Source organism: Musa acuminata, chromosome BXJ2-10, assembly GCF_036884655.1.
Source record: "Musa acuminata AAA Group cultivar baxijiao chromosome BXJ2-10, Cavendish_Baxijiao_AAA, whole genome shotgun sequence".
Classification (NCBI taxonomy): Eukaryota; Viridiplantae; Streptophyta; class Magnoliopsida; order Zingiberales; family Musaceae; genus Musa; species Musa acuminata.
Window position 1 is genome coordinate 23438658 of NC_088347.1, and position 24065 is coordinate 23462722.

The window sequence follows — 24065 nt, forward strand, 5'->3', positions numbered from 1 at the left end:
CTTTTTTTTTTGTATTTTTGTGGATGAGATATTGGGGCATAAAGACTCAAAGGTGAATTCCAAATAGGCTAACAATGAATTGGTATTTCTCAATTACTTGGTGTCAGTTACATGTATAAGAAAATTATCTTTAATTATATCAAATATAATGAAATATCTAATTAATCGAAAATAGGACAGATGCTTCAAAAATTCATAAGCCAACCCAAATTCTTTCTAAGCATCAACAGTCTTATGATAGAAGGAATCATACATTACATTTAACCAAGAATCAAATGTAGCATCACACTTTCTTACAATTTACACAACACGGATTAAACCGTATTATACATTTGGCAGAGCCATTTTCTTTTTTCGGTGTATGAGAGAGGATTAGGACGATCACAATCAACACGGCATATTCTCTGAAAAACTACATTTGGCCTTGGTTGATGAAGGAAGAAATAACAAGCAACTGCTGTGAAACATGTAAACTGAATCTATCATGCACCTATTAGATTCCACATGCCATCACAGATCCTTCAAAGTGGCAGAATCCAAGAAATGTAGCATCTAAGTTGCAAGTCAATGAAGTAATTGGATTCTGTCTTCTGCCAAAATGCAGAATGCCATATGACTGACCATGATACTGAAACTGCATGAGTTCCGAGACACGTCTCTTGCCTCCGAGATAACAGTATCGCAAATAAAGGTACCCAGTAATGGCCTGCCTGGATTCTAATTGGAATCATCTCATCATATTCACACACTCATCTGCAAACTGTTGATAAATCTGGATATAGTCTCACAAGCACAAGTAGGTAGTGTCTCTGTTGAAGATGTTGGAGTAGTACTCATTGTAGTTAAGGTGATCCCAGAAACGACAAAGACTGAAGTCAACATGCTTCGGAGACTTGAGATATAATAGGTACAAATCTTTAAGATTTCTTTCAAATATTGTTTGAATTGTGGAAACCTGCAGCATGACATGAATGAACTCAGAAACCATTTATAATTTAAAAAACAGCCCACGAGACTTTAGACTGTGTTCACCATATCATGTCAGTGTTTTTCCACGTATATGGAATGCGAAAGATTCATCTTCTGACTGGACACAACATCCAAAGTAGAGAACTAACCATTTACCAATGACTTCAAAAGAACAAGATACAACATCAATGAGAAAAATAAGCTATTACCTTACACAGGTTTATGTCAGATTGCAAGTTTAATGGTCCTGGTCTGTTGGTTCCAGCATATAAATGACCTCCAGTTAGATGCAGCCCAAAGTCTAAAGCACATTGCAAAATGTTTTCTATGATAACAGCTACAGGCTTTGTGTCCTCAGATAAAAAGCATCTGAAAGGGAAAATAGTAAACTTGCTACAGTAAAACAACTTGTTAAACAGATGCAGAGAACTCATTATTCACGGCCGTGAAGAACCACTTGGAATCTGAAGTTAAAGAGCATTCAAAAATTTATTTGAGAGGTTCTGACATAACAAGGGAAAGTAGATAAGTGCCATAGAGCATTGTGGCCCCTCTTGTTTTCCTTTCCATTATTTTGTCCTCATTGATCTAAGTTGTCTTGTGATTTAACAATGAGTAATGGTTTTGAGAGCAATATCTACGAGGTTAATCCACAATTTACTTACATGTGTAAAGCTTCCGCAAGATATGACATGTGCACAGATTCTAAGTCTAGCATGTCTTTGACCTGCGCAAGCATCACCAATCAAAAGTTAAACAATAACCTTTTCAGAAAAGCAGTAACAAATTGTGTCGTGCAGCCTGGCAGCTAACAACATATTATAAAAGACAAAATAATACTGGAGCACAGAGCTCCTCATGGTTGTTTTGACTTTCGATAGTATCATGTTTATAAATATTGCTGCCGATAGTTGACTGATAGGTTGAAAATTTTGAAGATGTACAAATTGAAACATTAGATTTATAATTTCTCATGAAATGATGGAAGTGAATCGACTGATGTTTCTTAGCAGAAGATGAGCGGTGACATTTGCTGTGTGCATGATCACTTTCTCTCAAGACAATAAAGACGATCAAAGATCGACTTCTTCAATGTCTGGTCAGTACCATCAAAACAAAGAGCAAGTCAACGAGAAAAAAATTGGACAAGTTTATTGAACATTTATCGTATATAAAAACGTGATATCACCTATTCTTCATTTTTCCATGATCTTATATTATGAAACTTGAACTCAAAACTATTATTACATTTCCCCAAGTCAAATGTGAAAAGAGATTATTTTTCACTCCCAATAATTGATCAGATTGCAAACCAGATGCTATGAAAGGATGCTCAACAGACAACCATACAAATGATTAAGAGGTTTTAGAGTAAAAAATACATCAGAGCCATTCATTAAGTGGGACAGAAATGCACCAGAATAATAACTTTGCAAGAAGAAACATTTTCATGCAGTAAAAGACACCAATATACTTTGGTTGTCCACAAGATTTTGTTTCTAGCCACCAGAAAGTTTAGTAGTCCTCAAATATTCTTCACCTCTTTCATTTAGCTCCATTTTCTCGTTACTACATTCCTATATTTTGCAAATTACTTCTTTTAATCTTTGTCATATTCTTTCTAAACCAGAATATAGTTGTTCTCTTTTACTTTGTCAACATCCTCTTTACTATATTGTCTACTTCATTTTCATTTTTCTTTCTCAATTTCTTATCAGGAGTCCCATTACAGAAGACAATTGTTGAATGCCTTGGAGAATTCTTGTCGGAAGAGTCAGCAATTACACTGCAGCCACATAATAGTTAAGACTCCAGAAAAGTTGATCAAATGGTCCAAATCCACCTTATTCAGAAAGTTACTTGTGTTTAGAGGAATTAATTAACATCTTCTCTAAGATATAAAACAATCAGCTTACAACATTGACTAAAATGAATCACCAAATCCACCTTATTCAGAAAGTTACTTGTGTTTAGAGGAATTAATTAACATCTTCTCTAAGATATAAAACAATCAGCTTACAACATTGACTAAAATGAATCATGTGAGTAACTTCTTCCAGCATCATTTCATAATTATTCTGACAATTGAACAGTCACAAAATCACAGCAAGTCTTAGGTAACTTGAAAAGACAACATTGCAGCAATGAGGTAGTTCTACACAACTTTGAGGTTGTGGAATCAATAGAAGGAAAATATCTACACATGCGGCGTAAAGATCTGCAGAAGTAACAATCCCTAAAACATGTATGGTGGAAGCCTTGTTTATTGGCAACTCCTTTTGAGGTAGAAAAGATATTGTTTCAAGTAAATAAATTATACCTGATGTTTAAGGGAATGTTGAAAACGAGACCAGGAGACATTTGACAACTGTGAATGCAGATATTGTTGCAGAGCAGACAAAAAGTGATTCATTTGTTGCCTGAAAATTTGTGAAACAATTGAACAACAAGCTTTTTACCAGGCTTTTATATGTTCTTACAGTCAACAAACAGTCAATTTTCAGTAGTCCTAAACATGATTCACTACAAGAAAGTAACCTGATTCTGTATGACAGCATCATGCAGCTAAATGAAAATTATGCCATCAACAAAGGTAGAAGACTCAGTTTACAGGCCACAGTAGTATTTCAAATTCTACCATCTAATGACCTAAACAAGCATTGATCAATTCGACCAGGTTTTGTTGAAGTGTGACATATAATATTTTTCCACATACTTGTTGCTCTAAGGTTATGCAAAAGGTAACGGTTACTGGTGATTATTCATGGAATAATGTGCATATGGATTCCCATTGAGTTGATAACATATCATTGACAGACCAATTTGGATCTTTTACCCGTTTGAGTAAAAATCCAAATTGGAGCATAACATCAGAAGAGAGAAGTAAGCACTTGTCTTTTACTCTTTTTGTTCCCTCTTCTTTTTCTTTGTTTAAATCAGCAAAGGTAGGTGCTGTCCATTGCTCAGTGTGGTGATACATCAGTTCCTCAAGGATAGACATGGGACTGGTACATGATAAGGTTATCATCGATAATATTCATCGAATTTCTGGTCACAATCAATTATGTATAACATGTTTCTTTGACTTCCTAGTGCCTTTTGGTGGAGATTATTATTATTTCTTTTTTTTTCTCATTTTCCAATTGCTCATATTACTTTTGGATTACTCTGAACTTTTGGAGTATTGGAATACTTTTGGATTACTCTGAATTTTTGGAGTATGCATACTCCTCTAAACAAACAGCACCATCTAAAGTTCATATGTGCACCAGTGCCCTACAAAATAATTGGTCAGTTAAATTCCTTGATAAAAGTTGCAGGCCTACATACAAGCATAGTATATTTTAGAAGGTACCATAGAGAAATCTGCAAAGATATCAGTCCCATCTGATCTCTACCCCAAATTTCCACTTTTGATCCTAAAACTGAATCCAAAATCTTGCATAAGAGGATTTATCTTTAATATATGATGGAAAATGTTTGAAGATATCAAGCATCAATGACATGAGATGTTGGTAATGAACCTTATATATCTGATACCAACCATAACATATCTCTGATTGCATTATTAAAAATTAAAATGCATCAAAGTTTTATCTATGGTGACCTCAGAAATAATGTCAAATGAGAAAAATGAATGATCAGGGCTTTGTGCTCTTAGAAGCATATGAAAAATAGAGAACTAGAATGAAAAATAGCAATGGATGTGATCTCCAAATAACCTTTGTAGAAAGAGCGACTCATGTGAGCATTGGAAAGCAAAGAAATAAATTAATATGAGAAAAAGGACATGGGAAGGCCATTAGCAGACATCAGTTTCCAAGTAAAAGGTCCTGCAGACAATGTGCAATCAGGCATTGATTGCAAACAATCTCATGGATTTTGCCGTCTATGAACTCAGAACATGCATTACAAAACCATAACATACAAATGTGAACTTTATAGTAACAAAAAGACATTCATCAAGTAAAAGAAAATGATGTTTAGTACCTTAATTTTATCAAGATTTGCAAGTCTATTTGGTGAAATTTCAAATCTTGACCACGCAATACGGAACTCTGATAGGCCTGTTAGTTGAGGATTAAAATTTTCAAAAGCCAATTATAAAGTGTTTATATATTATCATATGCTAAAAAGAGCATTGCAGGGAACACAATAGCAGAATAGAAGTGGTTAAAGCATATGCATTCATCAAATAAAAAAATGTATAAGATATTTTAATTATGAATGGTTCCTTCCAAAGACGAGTCCTAGTTTTGGTGATCTTCCCTAAGTTACCACTTCTAATGAAGCTGAAAATCATCCCCACTTTTACAAATCATTAAAATAATACAACAAAACACATCCAGGACCATCAAACCAAGGTGGATGAATTGTTGATCACTTGATCTTTTATATTTCCCTGCATAAGGCAAACTGGTTTGTTACTGAATGTAAGAATGTTAAGCAAAGATTCACCATAGAAATTATCCTCCGAAGGTTAGAAATTCTAGGCCTTAAAACAAACACCAAAGCTCCAACGTTGCATGGATTGAGGACTACAAATGGAAATCAACTGCTAATGAACACAGTAAGAAACAATTTAAAATCTTGGACTGGAGGCTGCAAATACATTTTCATTTTCTATTACATTTTTGTTTTCAGAAAAAGCATAGACATATTGCAACAGAAGTTTTTATTGACCAATTCTCACTTCTCAGAGCAATCATAATGGTCTCTTCAACTCGTTAACTGATTGTGTTAATAGGATGTTGTGCTCAAGATTAGCACAAGGCCCCTTGTCTGTCTCCTAAGAGTTGGATCTTTTGTTTCCCAACCAAATTGGGCTCTAGCACCTTAACAGTCCTATTTTAGACTGAAATGTGGCTGCCAATTGTCCAAACTGAACATCCTGCTGTTGTCAATTGGGCTGAACCATCATCAAGATTATTTAATCTCAAATGACGGGTTAGACTAGACTGCTCCAGTTTTTGTAACAACAGAAAGGTTATCAGGCTGAAAATACATGGAAATCCCATCGACATCCTAGCAAATGCCACTTCACCAAGAAAATAAAAACCATTTCTTTTAATATAGAGCTTAGGCTTTGCACATATATCATTAAGTGTGGTTTTCCAACAAAAAAAGAAAAAAAAGAAGAAAAAGCAATCAGATATGCAATTGCAACCCATACACCATTCAGTATACTATGGACCTCTAAACTCATCCATGGGAAAAGATCTTTCACTAGAGCACTTTGACTTTTATGTTATGCAACACACAGCATGAGTTGAAACAATAAACACCATACCCATCAACCAAAACATGCCTATGTTTTGCATGTACATTCCATAATCTCTCAATCCAACTCTCGTCTCTCATCATACTCTTCAAATTTTTGCTCTCCTCTGTCACAGTCACTTACTGTCTAACCATTTTTTCCACTAATCCAGCAAGCAACAAGAAGATTCCACTCATGGCAGAAACATCCAACGAGGTAGGCCCCCCTCCACCACCCTGCACTCTTCCTCTTTCCTGTTTCTTTTGTGTCCACTTTTACTCTCTGTTTTCTTTTTCTTATTCATATAGGATTACTAGACTAGTAATTTCCAGTAAATTATCTGGCAAAACTCAAAAGGCCAGTATATCAGCCACAATAGAATCAGAACTGGTCTATCTTGATCCAGATCAGCCCATATTAAAAATTACTGTTCCTGATAATTTTGCTCTAATGTCATCTAATTTTGATGATAATAAGTTTAGACTCTTCTTCGACCAAGTGAAAAGCTCAAAGCTGCAGCAACTAAAAGAAGTTATTGCTTTCTTTTCTTCCCAATACTAATATGCAAGCCCAGCCTACCTATTATAAGAACTCCCATTAGAAAAATCATGAATATTATCAAATTCAATTTCAAGATTGTTTTCAAAGGATGAAATATACAGGGTCTGTAACTGAAAGGGTACTGAGTTATTAAATTAATAACTTAGTGATAATCATGACTCATGAATATCCATGAAAAGACAAACCTAAATTTTTGTCTATAACTTAGTGATAATCATGTCTCATGAATATCCATTAAAAAAAAACAAAACAAAAGCCTATGGTACAGACTAATGTTCTATCTAAAGAATGCCTGTTTAACTAGGAAATAGCTTGTCGAAACGAGCACAAAAAAAATTGCTCATAAAAGGTTACCTTTATATAGTACCAGACCTCAACTAAAGAAAAAGCGGCAAGTCTGACTTGAATGAGATAATGAAAGATCTCAGCATAAATATTCAGTGCAGCTGGTGTCACAATAATTTTGATGGGCCAGTCAACTTTGTAACCCAACAACATAAAATCAAACATATTGAGACCTGCCAATTGAACTTTCAAATTTTATCAAACCAATATAAATTTGCCAGTACTGATTTTGAAGTTTACTAGAAAATATAGGCAACAGAAGATTGATTACATACCAGCTGAAGAATTTGATACAGGCACAATGCTTTGTCCATTCATGTACACATATAACCTCTCCTTGTATTGATCAGTCTCACATGAAGATCTTTGTAATGACAACTCAAGGATCCCTTGCATCTCTGCTACTTTCTTCTCTGGTTCAGCAACAGACCATTTCTTGAAGGAAAAAACACTAATATATCTTAAAACATAAGAAAAATAGAAATTGACCTACAGGATACGATACTTATATGAATGCTTTCAGGAGGGTACCTGTTTACAAACAGAAATAATAAATGTATCTGCCCAGTCTGCCAGTTCCATAAAATGATATCGCCGCAATGCCAACAAATGTTCATGCAGATCAAAACCTTCCTCAAGCAACTTGATAGCAAAGTTGCTGACATACTTGTATCTTCAGTGGTCAAGGAACAAAGACTGAAACCTATGCTAAAACTTGGTACGGAACATCATTATATTTAAAAACCACTAGTAAAAGCTTATGCATCAAGTAGCAAATATTGTGTTGCCAAAAATAACAATAAGAATCTACAGAACGTACACAAGCTATATACACTACAAGTTTTACAACTAAATTTGGAGATGATAAATACAAACATTTTCAGAACCTTAGTCCTTTGAATCCAAGCCAAGGGATCAGCTATAAACCCATCAACATCTCTTAATTTCACCTCCATCCTTAAGCTTCTACTTCTTAAATACTTAGCATGAATTTTCAATTGGACTGCAATAGTTATCATTATGGATATCCTAGTGTCCAAAAATGAATTTACCTATAACTTACATACTTTATTTCTAATCTCAAGTTCACGTTTTGTTGATTTTCTTGTAAGGAAGCATCTTCATGTATATCAACATGAAAATCCCTCAGCACGAGAGAACTTTTACTGTTAATAACAAGCTTTGGAAATTCAGTGGAACTTTCTAAAGGTCAAAGCAAAATTCTACAAAGAAATGAACAAGACAAAACAAACAGAAATTTTCAATTATCATCCTGTTCTAGACATAACTGTGACGACTTGCCCTACCCAGACCACTAAACATTCATAATTGATGAAAACATAATGAAGAACCAAAGATAAAGCAAAGTTAATTTACAATCTTAAGAAGTCATGTTGGCATAGCACTCAATTTTTTAGAGTAAAAGAAAAACTAAATGGATGTGTATATCAAGATAGCATAACATCTAAATAACTGACTTTCATGAAGGTATCACAATGTGCTAGAGAAAGAATCTCCTATGATCAAGACATTCAACTGTAAACAATCAATTTGCACTAAGAAGAATAGCAACATAAAGCTCCACATAAAAATTGGCTCATTACTAGCCATGGCGAGGAGAAAATACCACCATATTTATATTTCATTATAGTGGAAGCAATTAAAGAATATAAAAGTGGATTCAAGGATACTGAAGCAATATCTCTTGCACTATGCATTTGTCTATAACAACATCAGGTGGCATCTCAAACTCTGCCCCTGAATCATGCCACTTGTCTTCAACACAAGATTCAATTTCATTAGAATAATGTAATGAACCCACCCAGAGTGCCCCCCCAGAAACGCTTGAAGGAAGATGCCCTGGTGTGTGGTGTGCCTCTCTTGATGTATTTGATGAACATGTGGGCTTTAAATCTGGTTGGTCTTTAATACTATGTTGTACAGAGTCAGCCAAGATTCCATTACTGCCTACAGTAGCAAGATTTGAATTCCCAATCCTAGAAGCTTCAACTTCCAACCCATTATCAGGAGTGGCTAAAACATTTCCCGAGAAATTACAAGGATCAACCACCGAGGAGAAGTCAAAGTATGGGAAATGTGAACGGTGTCTCTTATTGGAGCTTCTATCTTTTGAAATGTCCATATTACTAAACCAAGAAAATCTTGTCAAAATCGGGTTGGCACTAAGATCATAGTATTCATTGGAGTTCCATGATGAAAAAATGTCGTGACACCAAGGTCCAATTCTAGCATTCATGAATTCAAATCTTCCAACCGTATCTAATTTTGAACTGAATGGAACAATAACTTTATCAAATACTGATTTTGTATTTTCCAGGGTTCCTGAGTTCTCATCAGTCATCTGAATACTTTGCGGAGCTAAGCATGGTTGCTTTGGACCTCTGTAGTTGATGATGTGATAGAAAGGAGTCTTCAGAAGTCCTACTGGCCAGAAATTGTCAGAATTGTAGTTCTCATCTGAAAGAACTGGTGTCATGACTGGTTTTTCATCTCCACAACAAAAGGAGACAGAACTATTTGTCTTTTCATTCTTATAATGATGAACAGAAGGTCCATGTTGTTTAGGCATACTATAACAAGAGGCTTGAGAGAAGCACAGCATTCCAATTTCATTGGAGTTTGGGAATGGAATTTTAATTGTATAACAGGGCAATGAATCCAAATGCAGAAGATATTCTGGTGGCATTACATGATTGCCTGAAGTAAGGAAACCCTCAGACTCAGTTTCCTCTTCAGAACTATAAAAAGAGTTTTCTGAATTGTGCAATGAATCCAGTTCATATGAAGACTCCTCAGATGTATAAGAAGCATCAGTAGTGTTTTGAGTTGTACATCTAAAATCAGAAAACAGCTGACATTAGATAGTATATTATGAACATCAAATGACAAATGACAATGATATCAAACCATGTATCAGATGTGTGAGTGAATGGAATATGTACGATTTGTTGAAATAAATTAGACATGAAGAATCATACATCCTGGTAGCTTCTGGCTCATCGGTTGTTGCAGAGAAGACATAATCGGCACCAGAAAGCAAAATGATGGGGATATTAGGACTTCTTCCACTGTACAAGCTCTGGGCATTATCAAAGGGAATTACCTACAAGAAAATTACTTGAATAAATGCATATTAGAAAATAAATTTGCTTGGTGAATCAAGCAATATCTAGACAAAATAATTAATTGGTGATTCACTTACAAAATAATTATTTGGTGAATCACTTCAATAATTTTTCTTCAAAAATGTCAATATCTAGACAAAACACAGTGATTGTGCCAAAATAAATACTAGCTTAATTCCTTAGACAATGACAGGAAACTCAAAAGCAAAACAAGTAAATTTGGAGATAATAGAACAAATTAAAGAAAGAACAACCAGCATAAAAATTCAAAATAAACAGCAGGCATATACTTACAATAAGCATCTATCTTATCTCAAACTAGAAACATTTTTCAAAAGATCAAAGTAAAAATATATCTCAAACTTTCACTTGAGCAAAAACTGAAGTTTACTGTCACAAAAAAGAAACAGAAATGCTCCATAAGTGGGTGGTTAAGGGTTTTCTAGAAAAAGGATGAAAGAATCCTTTTACCAAACTGAAGGATATCTTCCACAAACGTCATATCCTTGTAACAGGTATTAACATTTTTGGAGTCAAATAAACTTCCATATGATTGTTTTTCCATTTGTGAAGTCCTTGTTCACTAATGAATTTAGAGCAGTAGTGTATTCATATTGACAATCTCCCTCTCACTCCTTAGCATTATGCACACAAGAGGGACCTTATTCTCTAATAATTACCTCAATGAATTCATTGCCAAAACTATAGTGATGGTGAAACCACTCAGAAACTCTTAATATTCGGTAAGGTTTTCATGTAGAGGTCACCTTGACAAGACTGGCCAGCACAAAACTCCAATCTGCACCAAGTGTGTGGCTCTACATCACTTGCAAGCTCAAAGCCTCAGTCAATTGGCAAGAACCCATGTTGAACCATGCTCAATTCCTCATAATTCACAACCCTGACTTCCACAGAAGTTCCATAAAAGGATGATTGTCTAAACTCGCATATTTATTAATTATTAGTATGAGTATACCAAATGTAGGTTAGTATTAATCAAGGTTCGCAATATCGTACCGTACCAGTATTTCGACCTGGGCTCGGTACCGGTACGGTACGGTGTACCGAGCAGTACACCCAGGTGTACCGAGCACTGTAGTACTGCTACAGTGCTACAGTGGTACTGCTACAGTGCGGACCGGTACCGAGCGGTCCACGTACCGCTGGCCTGTCGGACCGGTATGTACCGCCCGTACTGGGCGGTACGATTCGGTATGGCAGACTATTAATAAATTCAATAAGTTTATTGCATAACAGAAATGTGTAAATTTTGTCTGCCAACATACTAAAATATTCCTTATGATAGGAAGAACAAGAATTTTGCTGAAGGAAAATCACAATAATGCAAAACAAAACTGAGCAACAAACAGGTACAAATGAAGGGCAGAAGCTAAATAAATCTATGTCAGATGGTCAACAAGCTCATTGAGTTAATAGAGCATTAGACAGACAACAAACTGTTTGAGGAAACAACAAAGATGATTTATAATACTAGGTTTAATAGGGCAGCAAACAAAATCCACCAATAGAAATCTATTCACAAGGTAAAATTATCTTACTACACACCAGTACATCTTAAGTTTACTCGCGCTATGTTCAAGTGCCTTGCAACTTTAACTCTATAGCAATGCAATACTATCATGTCAGCATAACATGGCTAGGTGCATCTCTAACAGTAGAGATAGGCAGGGATCCAACATGAGAGCAAGGGAAGACAGTGGATATGTTCAAGCATCAATTCATGTAAACCCTAGCAAGTATCAACGGATTTCAAGATTCATGTGCCATGCCTGAATGATACATTCTGACTTGAACAACTGCCAATTATGCCACAACTAAGTTCCTACTAATATGATGTATTTTCCATTTGCCTTCACAGAAAGGGGAAAGTTGCAAGGAGAAGGAACCTCTAAACTTCCACTGCTTTTAATAAATGGATGTGAGACATCAGTGGTAGCCTGGTGGATGTAAGAAAATAACCACCAAACAGAAATGCCAGCATAATAGCCGACAATTCACTGGCTGATCAAAAAATTCAAAAATGAAAAGTGTTGACAAAATTTCAGCATCAATTGAATACATACATGGATAAACCAATAGAGGTTTATAATGTGTCGAATAGAGTCTTTGAATGATTGAAGATCAAAAGGTTCAGATTGCCACCACCAATCACACATAATCATAATTATCTTAGCAGAACTAACAAGCAATAGATGAACCAACAAGTAACATTCAATAAACGAGCAAGTGATAAAGAAAAAACTATGATAGAGTAAAACAACATGATTGTTCAAGGCTTTGATAACTCCTTCAATGTTGTAAAACTGCAAGCCAAACAACACATATATTAAATGACTATATGCCTGAAACAACATAATTATAATTAGTGTGATGATACATAAGTCTGAAAGAATGGATAGCACCTCAACTGCAAGATAATAGGTAGGTCTAACATGTGCAAATTTTGAATGCTACACAATAATAAATCTAGCTAATCTTATGCATTCTAATATTGCTCTGAAAGGAAGGAAGATATCCATGATAGTATCACTCTAATTGAGCTGATCGAGATTATAGCACACAGCTGATATATGAGGAAAAATGGCCAGAATCAGATACTAAAGATCTAACCTAAAATCAATAATTTGTCACAGGCAATATCACCACTCTTACCATGTGATTCATCCTCTCATATCTAATGTCGGATTTTGAGAAAAACACTTGAAGCTTTTCGAGCATCATCTGGTATATATTTTGTCTCTGACAAATCAAGGCTTCAATTCTCTGCTTGCAGAATGTTAATGAGTTTGAGAGGAATGCTGAATCAGTTGACATGCCAACCCAACAAGGAAGAATTTCCTCAATATTTGCCAAATTGCAATGTGAATTAGTGCTTCTTCCAACAAAATCAAAATTAAATAAGCTCAGAAACTTGACAAGAACTTGAAGTTGTAGCCCAGCTCGGACAAGGGGACGATGAACATCTTTCAGAAAGCAAGGAACTGAGATGCCAATTTGCTCCTGGAATTTTAACCTCAAACAGAAATAAAATAAATAAATTAAGCTGAACACAAACATCAGTATTTAGGAAAAAGCTGTGTGTGTGTGTGTATATATGTGAATTTGCGTGTATAAATGATGTGAACACATGTCACCCAAGAAAAGATATATTATGTGAAAATCTCATGTTGTGGCTGAAAAGAAACAGGAAGAAAGTACCTTGATTTCTGTCAGAAATAACTTATCAACAGATTCACTTGCAGCATTAGATTTTGTTGACTTGTGCACAAAAAACTCTCTGTAAGGATCATCAATGCTTGCACGAAAAATCCATGATTTGATGAAGCCACAGTAGGGTTCACATGAACCAACAAAGAGATGCTTGAGAAGTGCATGATGAATAGGATCAGCATTCTTTTGAAAACAGGAAAAAGAGAAATTTGTCAGCCATACCATGAATCTAATTTCAATTTTGAGAGTTAGCTTCAAAGGACTATGTACACAAAGTTTGCAAGCAAACAGTGTCATATGAATCAAATTTATATATAATATGCCATCTACTAGGGGTTTTACTTCATATTCAAGTAAAACAATGGCCAAGAATACTGTCTAGTTCATTGTATGGCAAATATTCAGACACACTACAAAGCCAAGAGGAAGTTATCAATAGCTGAACTGCATTATAATTTCTGATCCTACTAAAAGCAACAAAATGTCACAAGAAAGCCAATTATGAAGCTCCAAGTTCCTCTGAACAGTGTAGCCACTTTATAGCTGCAAAATTATGCATATTCAGAGGCATAAAAGAGCAATTATATGACTAGAGGGCTCCCTGCTAGTGATTTAACAGTTATGATGTCAGAGTATTTACAAGTTAAGTGATCATACACTTCCAGGTGGAGTGCATGTCCAAAGCATTTTTCCAAGTTACAATAGTTGGCGTTATGTGGACAAGAAATAAGTAGAAGAGGAACGGTTCATGCATGTACTTTTACTTCTTTAAATACGGCAAGTTCAGGATGTAACAGATGGTGGAAAGACTAAAAACAGGTGCCCGAGGATAATGACAAACATAATTTATCACCATGGAAGCATCAGAGAGAGGATTTTGGAGAGAGGGAAGAGGTAGTCAAGATGTGGCACTGTTGAAAATTCATATCCTTCTATCAGATTCATGTAACGATCAGTTGCATGTCTCATATTATATAAGTGCATAAGATGGATTAAATATGGTACTTATGCAGACTAATAACTCTCTATTAGGGGAAAAGGAAGTGCTTAACCAAATGAACAAGACTTTTGACTAATGAGAAAATACAAAGAATATGCACAACAAACTTTCCTAAAACCTAAACATTTAGCTATTAAACCATTAAATCAAAATCGATCGACATAATAACTTTTAGTATGCACTTGTCTAACAATAAGTTTGGCCTGTCATTCAGACTTAGAATTTCTATGTGCATGTCAAAAAAATATTCCTCTATTAAAAATTAAAAAAATCTTAATTCAAAATGTAAAGAAAGTAACGCCTTTTCAAAGACTTTAAATAGGCATTGGCTTTGCAATACAATCAAAATGAAAGTTCATGACCAAGTCATAATGACAAGACATAGGACATATATCACAAGTCATCCTGGCCAATGATATATAAATGAAAAATTATATACTCTAGGCTCTTGATACAAACATCTCAAGTGAAAATAATTATACATGCATAACAACATATTAGCAATTAGCAAAGGATGCTAATCAAGTAAGGAAATAAGACAAAACATATGCAGACTACACAAATAAAGTAATAGAAAAAATTGAGATTAGACAAAAGTTTTGATAGGCTTACACGTAGCTGAAGATACAAATATGAGAGTAAATCTACTCCTCTTGGGAAGTTATGAAACTCTATGTTGGTCTCAGCTGTCAAAGCCTCTCTAGATACAGCAAGATCAGCAAACCTGGGAAAACAGATGTTTCCCAGTGATTCAATTTGTGTTCTCAATTCATTGGTGTGCAGAAAAACTTCCAGAAGTGTAATTCCTGATTGAGAAATTTTTGTGTATCCACATGATCCATCAGGAATGTGAACAGATTTCTCAAACATCATTGCTGAGCGCCTCAACTTAACAGATGCTTGCATAGTATTCAAGGCACCAAAGTATCCTTGAAGAACTTTTTTAACAGCTACAGCAAACGCTTGGTTAATCAAACTATAAGGTGGTTGCATCCAGATTTCATTCATATTAACAACTTTCCTATTTGGGGGTGATCCTAGAAGATCTTCTAAAAAATTGGTGTCTTCTAGACTAGTACTTCCCTCTCCCTTGTCTTCACTTTGTTGTACATCTCGATTTGCACACTGATAAAAGTTAACAAACTTCTGGAGTAAGCATACAACAAGACCTGAGTGGCTTATACATTTAAGAATCTTTCCCAAAGCGTTGGTGCTCAATGATCGACACCATAAAGTAGGGACTCTATGAAAAGTTCTATCAGCTGGACTTGAAGAGAATATTGCTGCGAGCTTATCAATTTCCATTATGGATGACTTTATGCCTAGCAATGCATTTACAACCAGATGAACCAAATTAGCCTCCTGCAGAGAAAATGATAAAAGAGGATAAAATTATTACACCTTTGGCAATATTGTGCGCTGAAAGGTAAAGAATATAGTACATATAGGAACATCAAATTTACAATTCATAATGTAGATATATGCCAGTTATTTAGTAAACAAAACCAAAGGTCTTATATTTGTGTATCTGCAAAGACCATAGCATAGGAAACATCCCATCCTAGAAGATGACTGAAAAATCAATCATCAAGATCAATAACAGGCTATCTTTCTTTATCAAATCTGTGCAAATTTCTAAAGCATCTAATGGGTAATTGGTGAAGATAAAGAAAAAAAAATTACTCCCTTAAGCATTGACGTATACAACCAAGAAAAATTTGTGGTTTTTCATCATAGTAAAACCCAATCGTTTTTACCGCACACATTCAAGACAACCAATCAAATGTCCCTCTCTCATAGCTAGGACACATTTGAAAGCTTTTTAGCATTATTCTGTTTTTGTTTCCCCTGAACCTTCCTCGGTGTGCCAAGGTTCCATAATCCCATCATTAGTAATCTTTCAGCTGCGCACTTCCTGCATTCGTCCATCCCAACATCAACATAATTTTGTACTACTGTAATTGTTTCTTTTCTTCGAAAACCAAAATGCAATCAATCTCATTTTATCATCCGATTGGCAATTAATATATCCATTTTTCAACAGACCCCCATGAATAGCCCTCAAAAAGATTTCTTTTAAAAAAAAAGCGGAGTCTTTATCCTAGTGTCAGACATATTACCGAAAAAATGAAATGGAAGAATGGCCAATAGGGAATTATAATTGCCCAAGAATTGACTCACAGAAATTAAAGAAGATTCGTATATCGGATCTTGTGATTGGCCGCAAGAATCAGCGGATCGAACTCTGCCGCTCTCGGAGGGGATCGATTCCCACGTCTTGGGAGGAACCCATGGGTCGTCCACCCTTAGGGTCCGAAGCAGCGAGGAAAAGTTCGGATCTATCTCCATAAGGTACACGGGGAGAGGCCACTCCGCAGACCTGCGTGCTTCGGGTTAGGGTTTATGATTTCTTTTCCTCCTCTCTTCTTTTCCGTGTAGCTTTCGAAAGGTGCGGGTTTTTTCCCGCTCTCCGATGATGAAACGAGGGACCTTTCGCAAATCTCAAAGCAAGCGATTACGCCGAGACCGAAACCTAGGTCCAGGTCGCTCTTCCTATTCCCGCCCTCATCTCATCTCCGGTCTTTTCGTTCTTGTTCCGTTCCCAACCATCACTGGAGACGGATCTCCCGTGAAAACCGCCAGCAGGAATGCACGGAGAAAGAGAGGGGAGAGTCTACTTCATGGAGGTGAGCGGCGACTATCCGGCGTCGAACAGGTCATAGGCGGTCCCTCCCGGTGGTTCAGCACCCACGGCAGTGGCGCTGCAGTCTCCGGCGGTCGGTGGGGCAGCGGCGGTGGAACTGGAGAAGCAGGAGACCGCAAGGAATATGTCCTGACGGCCCAAAACAGGTCAGCAGACTGCCAACTTTAACTGCACGAAATTATTATCCACCCGCCTTCTTACCAGTCTTACGTCTAAACACCCGCGGCATGTCCAATCACAAGGCAGGTAGCACAAAGAAATATACAGACAAGAGAAAGTATTTGTGTGTTCTTTCAAATCTAAGACGTGAATTGATTGGAAAATACTTAAATTTGTTATAATTTTTTAAGTATTTGTCAAATTCATTCGATACTCGAAATTATATTTGTTCATTCTGTTACTAAGTTTGAGATAATCCAATACTTGTATGCGTTTACATATTCGCTTATTACAATGTGAATATGGATAGGTATCAGACCTAAGTTCATGGATTATAACATCTTCAATATCTATGTCCTAAGATCTATTTATCTTTGCTCTTTGAGCTTTTATTGAATTTATTATATGGTCAAGACTACAAAAAAAATGAAGATTGGTCATCGTCACAACAATTCAGAGGCTGACACATTGGCACCCAATCCAGCACTACACGAGCAACGAAGGTGTCTACATCATGAATCTTACCTCAAAAGGTTTCAGATCTTGAGATAAGAACACTCTGAGAAAGGTTCATGACAAAGTTGGCCTGTGCACTGCATTCTGGTAGCCAACACTTTCCACAGCTCAGAAGCCAAGTTTTCTTTACCATCAAGAAAATGTCGTACCAATATCAAAACCAGAGTGCATTAAGTTGGTCAAATGGAGGGGCATTATGGATGCGATGCCCTCAAAAAAGCACTAATAATGGCCATCACAAGAGAAGTAATAGTAAGATTAGGTTCAATAAGAATCTGTTGACGAAAGTGTGACAAATCCATGACGCCACAGGAGTGATTATCTAAGGTGTTGTGCAAATTACTGAGGTAGCAAAATATAGGCATAATTCTTCTTTACGCCTGTCACTCTAGTGATAGAGTCGATCTCATCCGCCAGCCATCAAGTTCATATCACTTTCCTCTGGCCTTTTCTAGGTCAGGTAGATCTGCAATCAAGGAAACATGTTTCAGAAATTGCAGGTGAGCCTAAATGAACATATTAGACTAATAAAGTTCTGATACGAATTTCTATGCCCATGACCAAGTAGAGGAAAAGTAACACCGGCTGGTACATTCAACATATACCAGCAAGACCTAACCAAGTTCCAAAAGCTTCGATGGAACTTATAGTTAGGCACCACGTAAAGGACCTGAAAATTTGCGTAGGCAAACCCCCAACTCTATATAATTGTCTCTGCAAATTTACAAGTCCTTGCCATTGGCAAAACATCGTTAAGAAAACATGTATAAACTCTTACAGAGCAAGCCGCTATCATCATCACTGTTCTCATCATCCGTGCCAGTAACCTAATCAACAATGGTGAGTGAAAGCAGTTAAATACATCATAATTCATTTAGAAACAGCAAGAACAAGAGAAAAACGAAAAAGGGAAGGGGGGAGTAAATTAGCAACCATACCCTATTGTTTTCATCATCAGAGACAAGTGAGTCAGCTGTACAGAAACGGATATCAGTCAAATAAAATATTATATGCCAAAAAAAAGCACCAAGTATATATTAATAACAATGCCTCTATCTGTACACTGGGCTTCTAAATAATAAGTTTCCATTATGATGTGAAGACAAGTCATAATCAAAAAACTTTCTAGTACATATACTTGCAACTTCACTTTGTTTAGCCCTGGAACACATTAGCTGATTCCTTCATTATGATGCACTCAAGACTAAGTAGGGAGAACTTGGTAATGTTTAGATTCAGTTAAATTTGTGTATGTCTAGGCTTGGTTGATACTTTCTAAAGGTGATTTTGTACTTTTAAAGGGTCCTAATTAAACTCTTAATGAGCATTTCGATGGCAATTTTTCATAGTAAAAGTGTTCTAACAAGCCTTAAGTAGTTTTTTATCATTCCTTAATGACTCTATTAGATAAATAAAATGACCTAGTACATGAGACTACCATCAGTGTAGGCCATTTGGTAGTTCCAAATTCCATTATTTTTTGTGCAGTAATCTCTAGAATGTCACCCCAACATGACATATTTTGGAACAATCAAACAAATAATAATTACATTAATTTTTTTCTTCAGACAATCGATTCATGGGATAGTTACAGTATGAACTCATGTCTATGATTAAATATATATAATTAATTAGTCAACCAATTCTTCTAAGGTTTGATGCTAACTAAAAAATAAAAATGAGGATAGATCTGTGCATGTACAAGTAAAAGCTTTCACCATACTAGTGAGGTATAATAAGTAATAAAAAACCTTTATTATATGGTCAAGACTACAAAAAAAATGAAGATTGGTCATCGTCACAACAATTCAGAGGCTGACACCCATAGGATTGACAATAATAAGTAAAACCTTTTTTCGCTCAAAACTGTTTGATCGAGTCCAAATCAACTGTCTAATACATCTACCTATAGGATTGACAACCATGCAGTGTTTAGCATCATTCAATAAAACATATATTCTGTGAGAAGAAAATTTAGTTTTAGAACTATCCCAGGCCTAAAATATATTTTTTTATTTAATTAATTTTTTTTATAGTCGTCATTCTCGGGCATCTATTTATACAGAACTCAAGCAGTGAGATTGGAAAGTAAATGTACTTGTCAGAGTCATGTAGCTTGCTAGATCATACAACTATAGAGGCTCAGCAAGAGCTACACATCAGAATAACAAACAATTATAATGCAAAATTCGCAACAACTCAGATTAAAACTGCAAATGCAGTTGACATCTTTATTCTTTACTCTAGTTGCTTTTCCTCGATATCTATTCAGGGAAACTCAAAAAATTATACTCTGATAGGGCTTCCAATGAAGCTACATAGACCAAGGTACATCAAAGTTCAGCAGAGGGAACTTCTTAGTTCCAATAGAGACAAGGTTGTTGTACATATTCTTGGCTTTTTGCATCCACTAAAAAAATTTCCTGAGATATAAGTATGGATAATTTTGATGAATATCAACGGAATCCTTATATATTCAAGTCTATATCAAGTTCTGATGTTGTTAACAGAACTCCACATACTGGTGAATATTTGATCATAGATGTTACAGATTTATACCTCTGAGGCATGATATGATTTGCATCAGTCTATGTGTAACAGAGACTACAGAAATTTTTTAACCCATACAAACAGTCCAGCCACCAAACAGTTGGAATTGAAGTAGGCAAAAAGATTAGTTTTTTACTTCTGTAGAGAAGTACTTACAAATGTCAGACTCTTCCTCATCTTCATCACACCATTTATTCCAATCAACTTTGATATATGGAGCAGGTTTTTCCTCTGACTTTAGCAGCCGCTTCCACCAACCTTTTTTCTCCTTCTTGATTGAGCAAATTATGTTCCTCATCCCAATATTTATTTTACTAGCCTGATAACAAAGTTTTAAAAAATATTGATAAATATAAAGAACAAAAAGAAGATACTACGACATACAAAAATTTTAAAAAGAGTCTGTTAATTCAAGGAAACTAGCAGTCCAATTTTACAATTTTGTCATAATAAGATCATAACTATTTTAATTTTTTTTCCAGATTTCATGCTTCTGCATCACGATACAACAGCATTAACAAGCTACAAGGAAACAACTATCCAGTTTAACAGGCTATACAACACCCGGTTTAATCTTATATTGGAAGTAGGCAAAAATCTAGATGGACTTATAAGGACCTCATGGGTGTATTACTATTAACTTGGGATCAAGTATTTTGGGTCGATGGTCTTGAGACACGATGAAGTTAACTTGAGTTTAAATTGATAGTTATCTAACTGAGCCAATCCATCTTGCAAGTTTAGTCTCACATCAGATATGGATAAAGATTTGGACTAGTTTATAATGGTTGTGGATGTACTATTAATCTATGACATGCATTTTGGACTAGTGGTCCAGACACGATAAGATAATAGGCCAAGTATTCATATTGAATCATGACAATTGATATCAAAACCTGACTCGAGTATTGAAGGGATACCCATGAACAGAGGAGGCCTCAAATAATGACCTTAATTACCTCTCTCTACTTCTCTTGGTTTTAGCACTCTAAATGTCCTCTTTGGATGATTCCCCAGTAAGCAGCTTGAATTAACCAAAAACCCCACCAGACACATTCTCATCATTCTTTTGTTTTGCAAAACTCATTTGAATACAAACATATCTTAGGTGGAGCACTTCGGCTCAATTAAGAACTTTTGTTTACCCACGTCAGCTCCTCAATTTGCTTCATAATGTCTACCTCAGAAAAAAGGTCTAAATGGGTTCTTGCAATCCTAGTTACCAAGACAACCAAATCTGACCTCATCAAACACTTTTACAAACTCCAATACCCAGATTGCATCAAACTTACATAACCCAAGAACTTGAGTCTCTAGCTTTATGATCCAATTAGCCTGTGTTCCTAAATGAGATTAGTGTGTTCACAAGCTAGATCAGCAACCAAAAAAATGTTTGGAAACAACAAATAATAATATTAAATCAAAAGACAAACCCCAAGCTTCGTTCTTTTTTTTTTTTCGGGTGCCAAAGAACTTATCTAACACCTACAGCTCTGTTTGATGATCCAAGGACCAGCATCATCCTCCCCCAACATATATTATAAAAATATACGGATTCAAATCTTGCAATGTACTATAGCATATTGACCAGCAAGCTCATTTTAGCATATACAACAGTAACAAATGTACATCTAAGCAGACTAATATTCCCTAAAACACAAATTTAGCGGTTATCCAAATGACTAGCATACTTCAAACAAAAAATAAATTGACAAGCATAAGAGTAAGTGACAATCAACACGGAGTTCCATGAAAAACAAGAAACTAAAAGAGAGAGAGAGAAGCTTGCCTCGGGAACTACAGCATCGTAGAGCTCGAGGCTGAAATCGAAGTGCTCGTCTTGAGCCCCGACGGCTGAGAACTTAAACGCCCCATGAGGCTCGCTCTCCGCAAAAACATCTCTCGCATCCGGTAGGGAAACCGTCAGGTAGATCTTATCAGAACGCTGCGCCCACAGAACTTCCGGCTGTCGACTGAGTACCCAAAAATTCACCCACCATGACAAGACAAAACAAAACAAACCACAAAAATATCTCCTTCCTCCAAAAGAAACAGAGATTTCATCGAAAGTAAACAGAAACATCCAAGCAAAAGGTCAATAATTACTGCAACGTGAAAAAAACGATGAATCGCATGGCGATAACAAAAGCACAAAATAGAAGGGTTCAAGAGGAGAGCCAGCGTTACCCCATGAGTGAGGAAGCGTCAAAGAAGCCCTAGAATTTAGAAGGAAAGGGGGGGTTGGGTTTGTAGTAGAGAGGAAGACAGATGGGGGGAGTGGGCGGAGCCCGAGACTCGCCGTCGCCGGGCGGGGAGGCGAAGGGAAGCCAAGGCGTTCTAATCATGCAGAGGAAATCGTCCGAATAAACCAAGACAATATTAGGCACATAAATAAGTAAAATAAATAAATGACTTTCCATTTCTCTAAAGTTTATTTTTTGTTTTTAATTATTTCTCTTAATTTTTTGAATTCTTGTACGGATTTTTTGGGTACTTGTTGGCATTCTTTAATTATTTCTCTTAATTAATTGTGTCTCAACCAACAAGCGACAATATTAGACGAGTCATTTTATTTTTTTAGGAGCAAAATAATGATTGAAAATTATATGATGAAAAATAGGAGCATCCTATAGTATTAAAAAATAAAAATTATTGATAAATCATGCTTATTATTATTTAGATAAATTTAAATTATTTTTTAACTGAAATAGATAATATAGATTTTTTATGTTCACTTCTTTTGTATTACGATCAATGGAATATAAAAAAAAAATAACTTTTATATATGAATAAATACTGGTATACCATAACATAGCGAAATTAAATAGAATCACAATCAAATAAAATATCAAGATATACATTAAAAACTTTTTTAATGTGAATGATAAAAATCACGGGATAAACTAGAGATAATTTATTATTATAATAATAAATATATAAATTTTAATCTCTTGCTCAAAATCCTAGAACAATCACAAGAGAATAAGTGAAATACAATGATCACGTCACTGTGTACAATATCTAAATCCTTCCTAATTCTCCTCGAGTAATCACAATAAAAATCCACTATAGATCTGATTTAACCTGAGATGAAAGCACTTATAGATGATTAAGAACAGTTTCTCTATGTTGTACTTGTCTTATTCATTTTCTTTCTCTTCCTTTTGTGCATTTTTCTATCTTTTTTTATAACCACCATATCCTTCTAATATAAATTAGAGTTAGATTAAAAGGAGGTAAGATGTGAGTTGATAAAACCCACCTTGGGCTGTCAGCCCAGCACTTCACTATATATATATATATATATATATATATATATATATATATATATATATATATATATATATATATATATATATATATATAACCATACTAATACAGGAAAATAAGAACCTAATGTACGTATTTCGATGATTACTTGAAAGAAGAATCTGATGCAAATCTTAGGAAAAGATGAAGAATCTGATGCATAGATTTGGATACGTGTTTAGCTCATCCAGTGAGTGGTCGCGGGAGATGATAGGGAAAGGCTGACGACGGCGTTTAGATCCAATCATAATGATCGCAATAAAAAGCGTGAATGAACCTGTGATCAAGAAACATAAGTTCTAAACCATTATTGAT

The 24065-nt window shown here is 35.4% G+C and overlaps 2 protein-coding genes across 6 annotated transcripts; both read right to left on the reverse strand.

Annotated features, from left to right (window-relative positions):
• Positions 1–232: 232 nt before the first annotated feature.
• Positions 233–17312, reverse strand: LOC135624557 (uncharacterized). Of its 4 annotated transcripts, none has more exons than XM_065128295.1 (14): positions 16694–17312; positions 15125–15874; positions 13501–13695; positions 12955–13302; positions 10135–10259; positions 8827–9990; positions 7667–7808; positions 7411–7570; positions 7145–7308; positions 4960–5036; positions 3290–3389; positions 1635–1696; positions 1179–1338; positions 233–955 (listed from the first exon to the last, which is right to left on the reverse strand). In XM_065128295.1, exons 1-14 carry the CDS (start codon positions 16859–16861, stop codon positions 785–787), a joined length of 3786 nt encoding a protein of 1261 aa, XP_064984367.1. In that variant the 5' UTR covers positions 16862–17312; the 3' UTR covers positions 233–784. The 4 variants fall into 4 exon arrangements, with proteins under 4 accessions (XP_064984367.1, XP_064984365.1, XP_064984366.1 ...); XM_065128293.1 differs by having other exon boundaries at positions 7145–7320; XM_065128294.1 differs by having other exon boundaries at positions 642–955; positions 7411–7586; positions 7667–7801; positions 16694–17012.
• Positions 17313–18138: 826 nt separating this feature from the next.
• Positions 18139–22799, reverse strand: LOC135624558 (co-chaperone protein p23-2-like). Of its 2 annotated transcripts, XM_065128296.1 has the most exons (6): positions 22629–22796; positions 22231–22414; positions 20598–20760; positions 18830–18864; positions 18670–18718; positions 18139–18357 (listed from the first exon to the last, which is right to left on the reverse strand). In XM_065128296.1, the coding sequence occupies exons 1-6, from the start codon at positions 22631–22633 to the stop codon at positions 18323–18325; spliced, it is 471 nt and encodes a 156-aa protein (XP_064984368.1). In that variant the 5' UTR covers positions 22634–22796; the 3' UTR covers positions 18139–18322. The 2 variants fall into 2 exon arrangements, with proteins under 2 accessions (XP_064984368.1, XP_064984369.1); XM_065128297.1 differs by lacking the exon at positions 18830–18864 and having other exon boundaries at positions 20597–20760; positions 22629–22799.
• Between the last annotated feature and the right edge of the window lie 1266 nt (positions 22800–24065).

Coding starts and splice junctions, on each gene's coding strand:
- LOC135624557 (XM_065128292.1), bottom strand. CDS start 16,861: ATGGAGATAGATCCGAACTTTTCCTCGCTGCTTCGGACCCTAAGGGTG. Junction 10,260..12,954: donor ATGAGAGGATGAATCACATG/GTAAGAGTGGTG, acceptor ATTTTCTTGTAG/GTAATTCCCTTTGATAATGC. Junction 7,802..8,826: donor GTGCAAGAGATATTGCTTCA/GTATCCTTGAAT, acceptor TGAAGATACAAG/TATGTCAGCAACTTTGCTAT.
- LOC135624558 (XM_065128296.1), bottom strand. Junction 18,719..18,829: donor CTGATGATGAAAACAATAGG/GTATGGTTGCTA, acceptor ATTGTTGATTAG/GTTACTGGCACGGATGATGA. Junction 18,358..18,669: donor TGATGATAGCGGCTTGCTCT/GTAAGAGTTTAT, acceptor CCTTGATTGCAG/ATCTACCTGACCTAGAAAAG.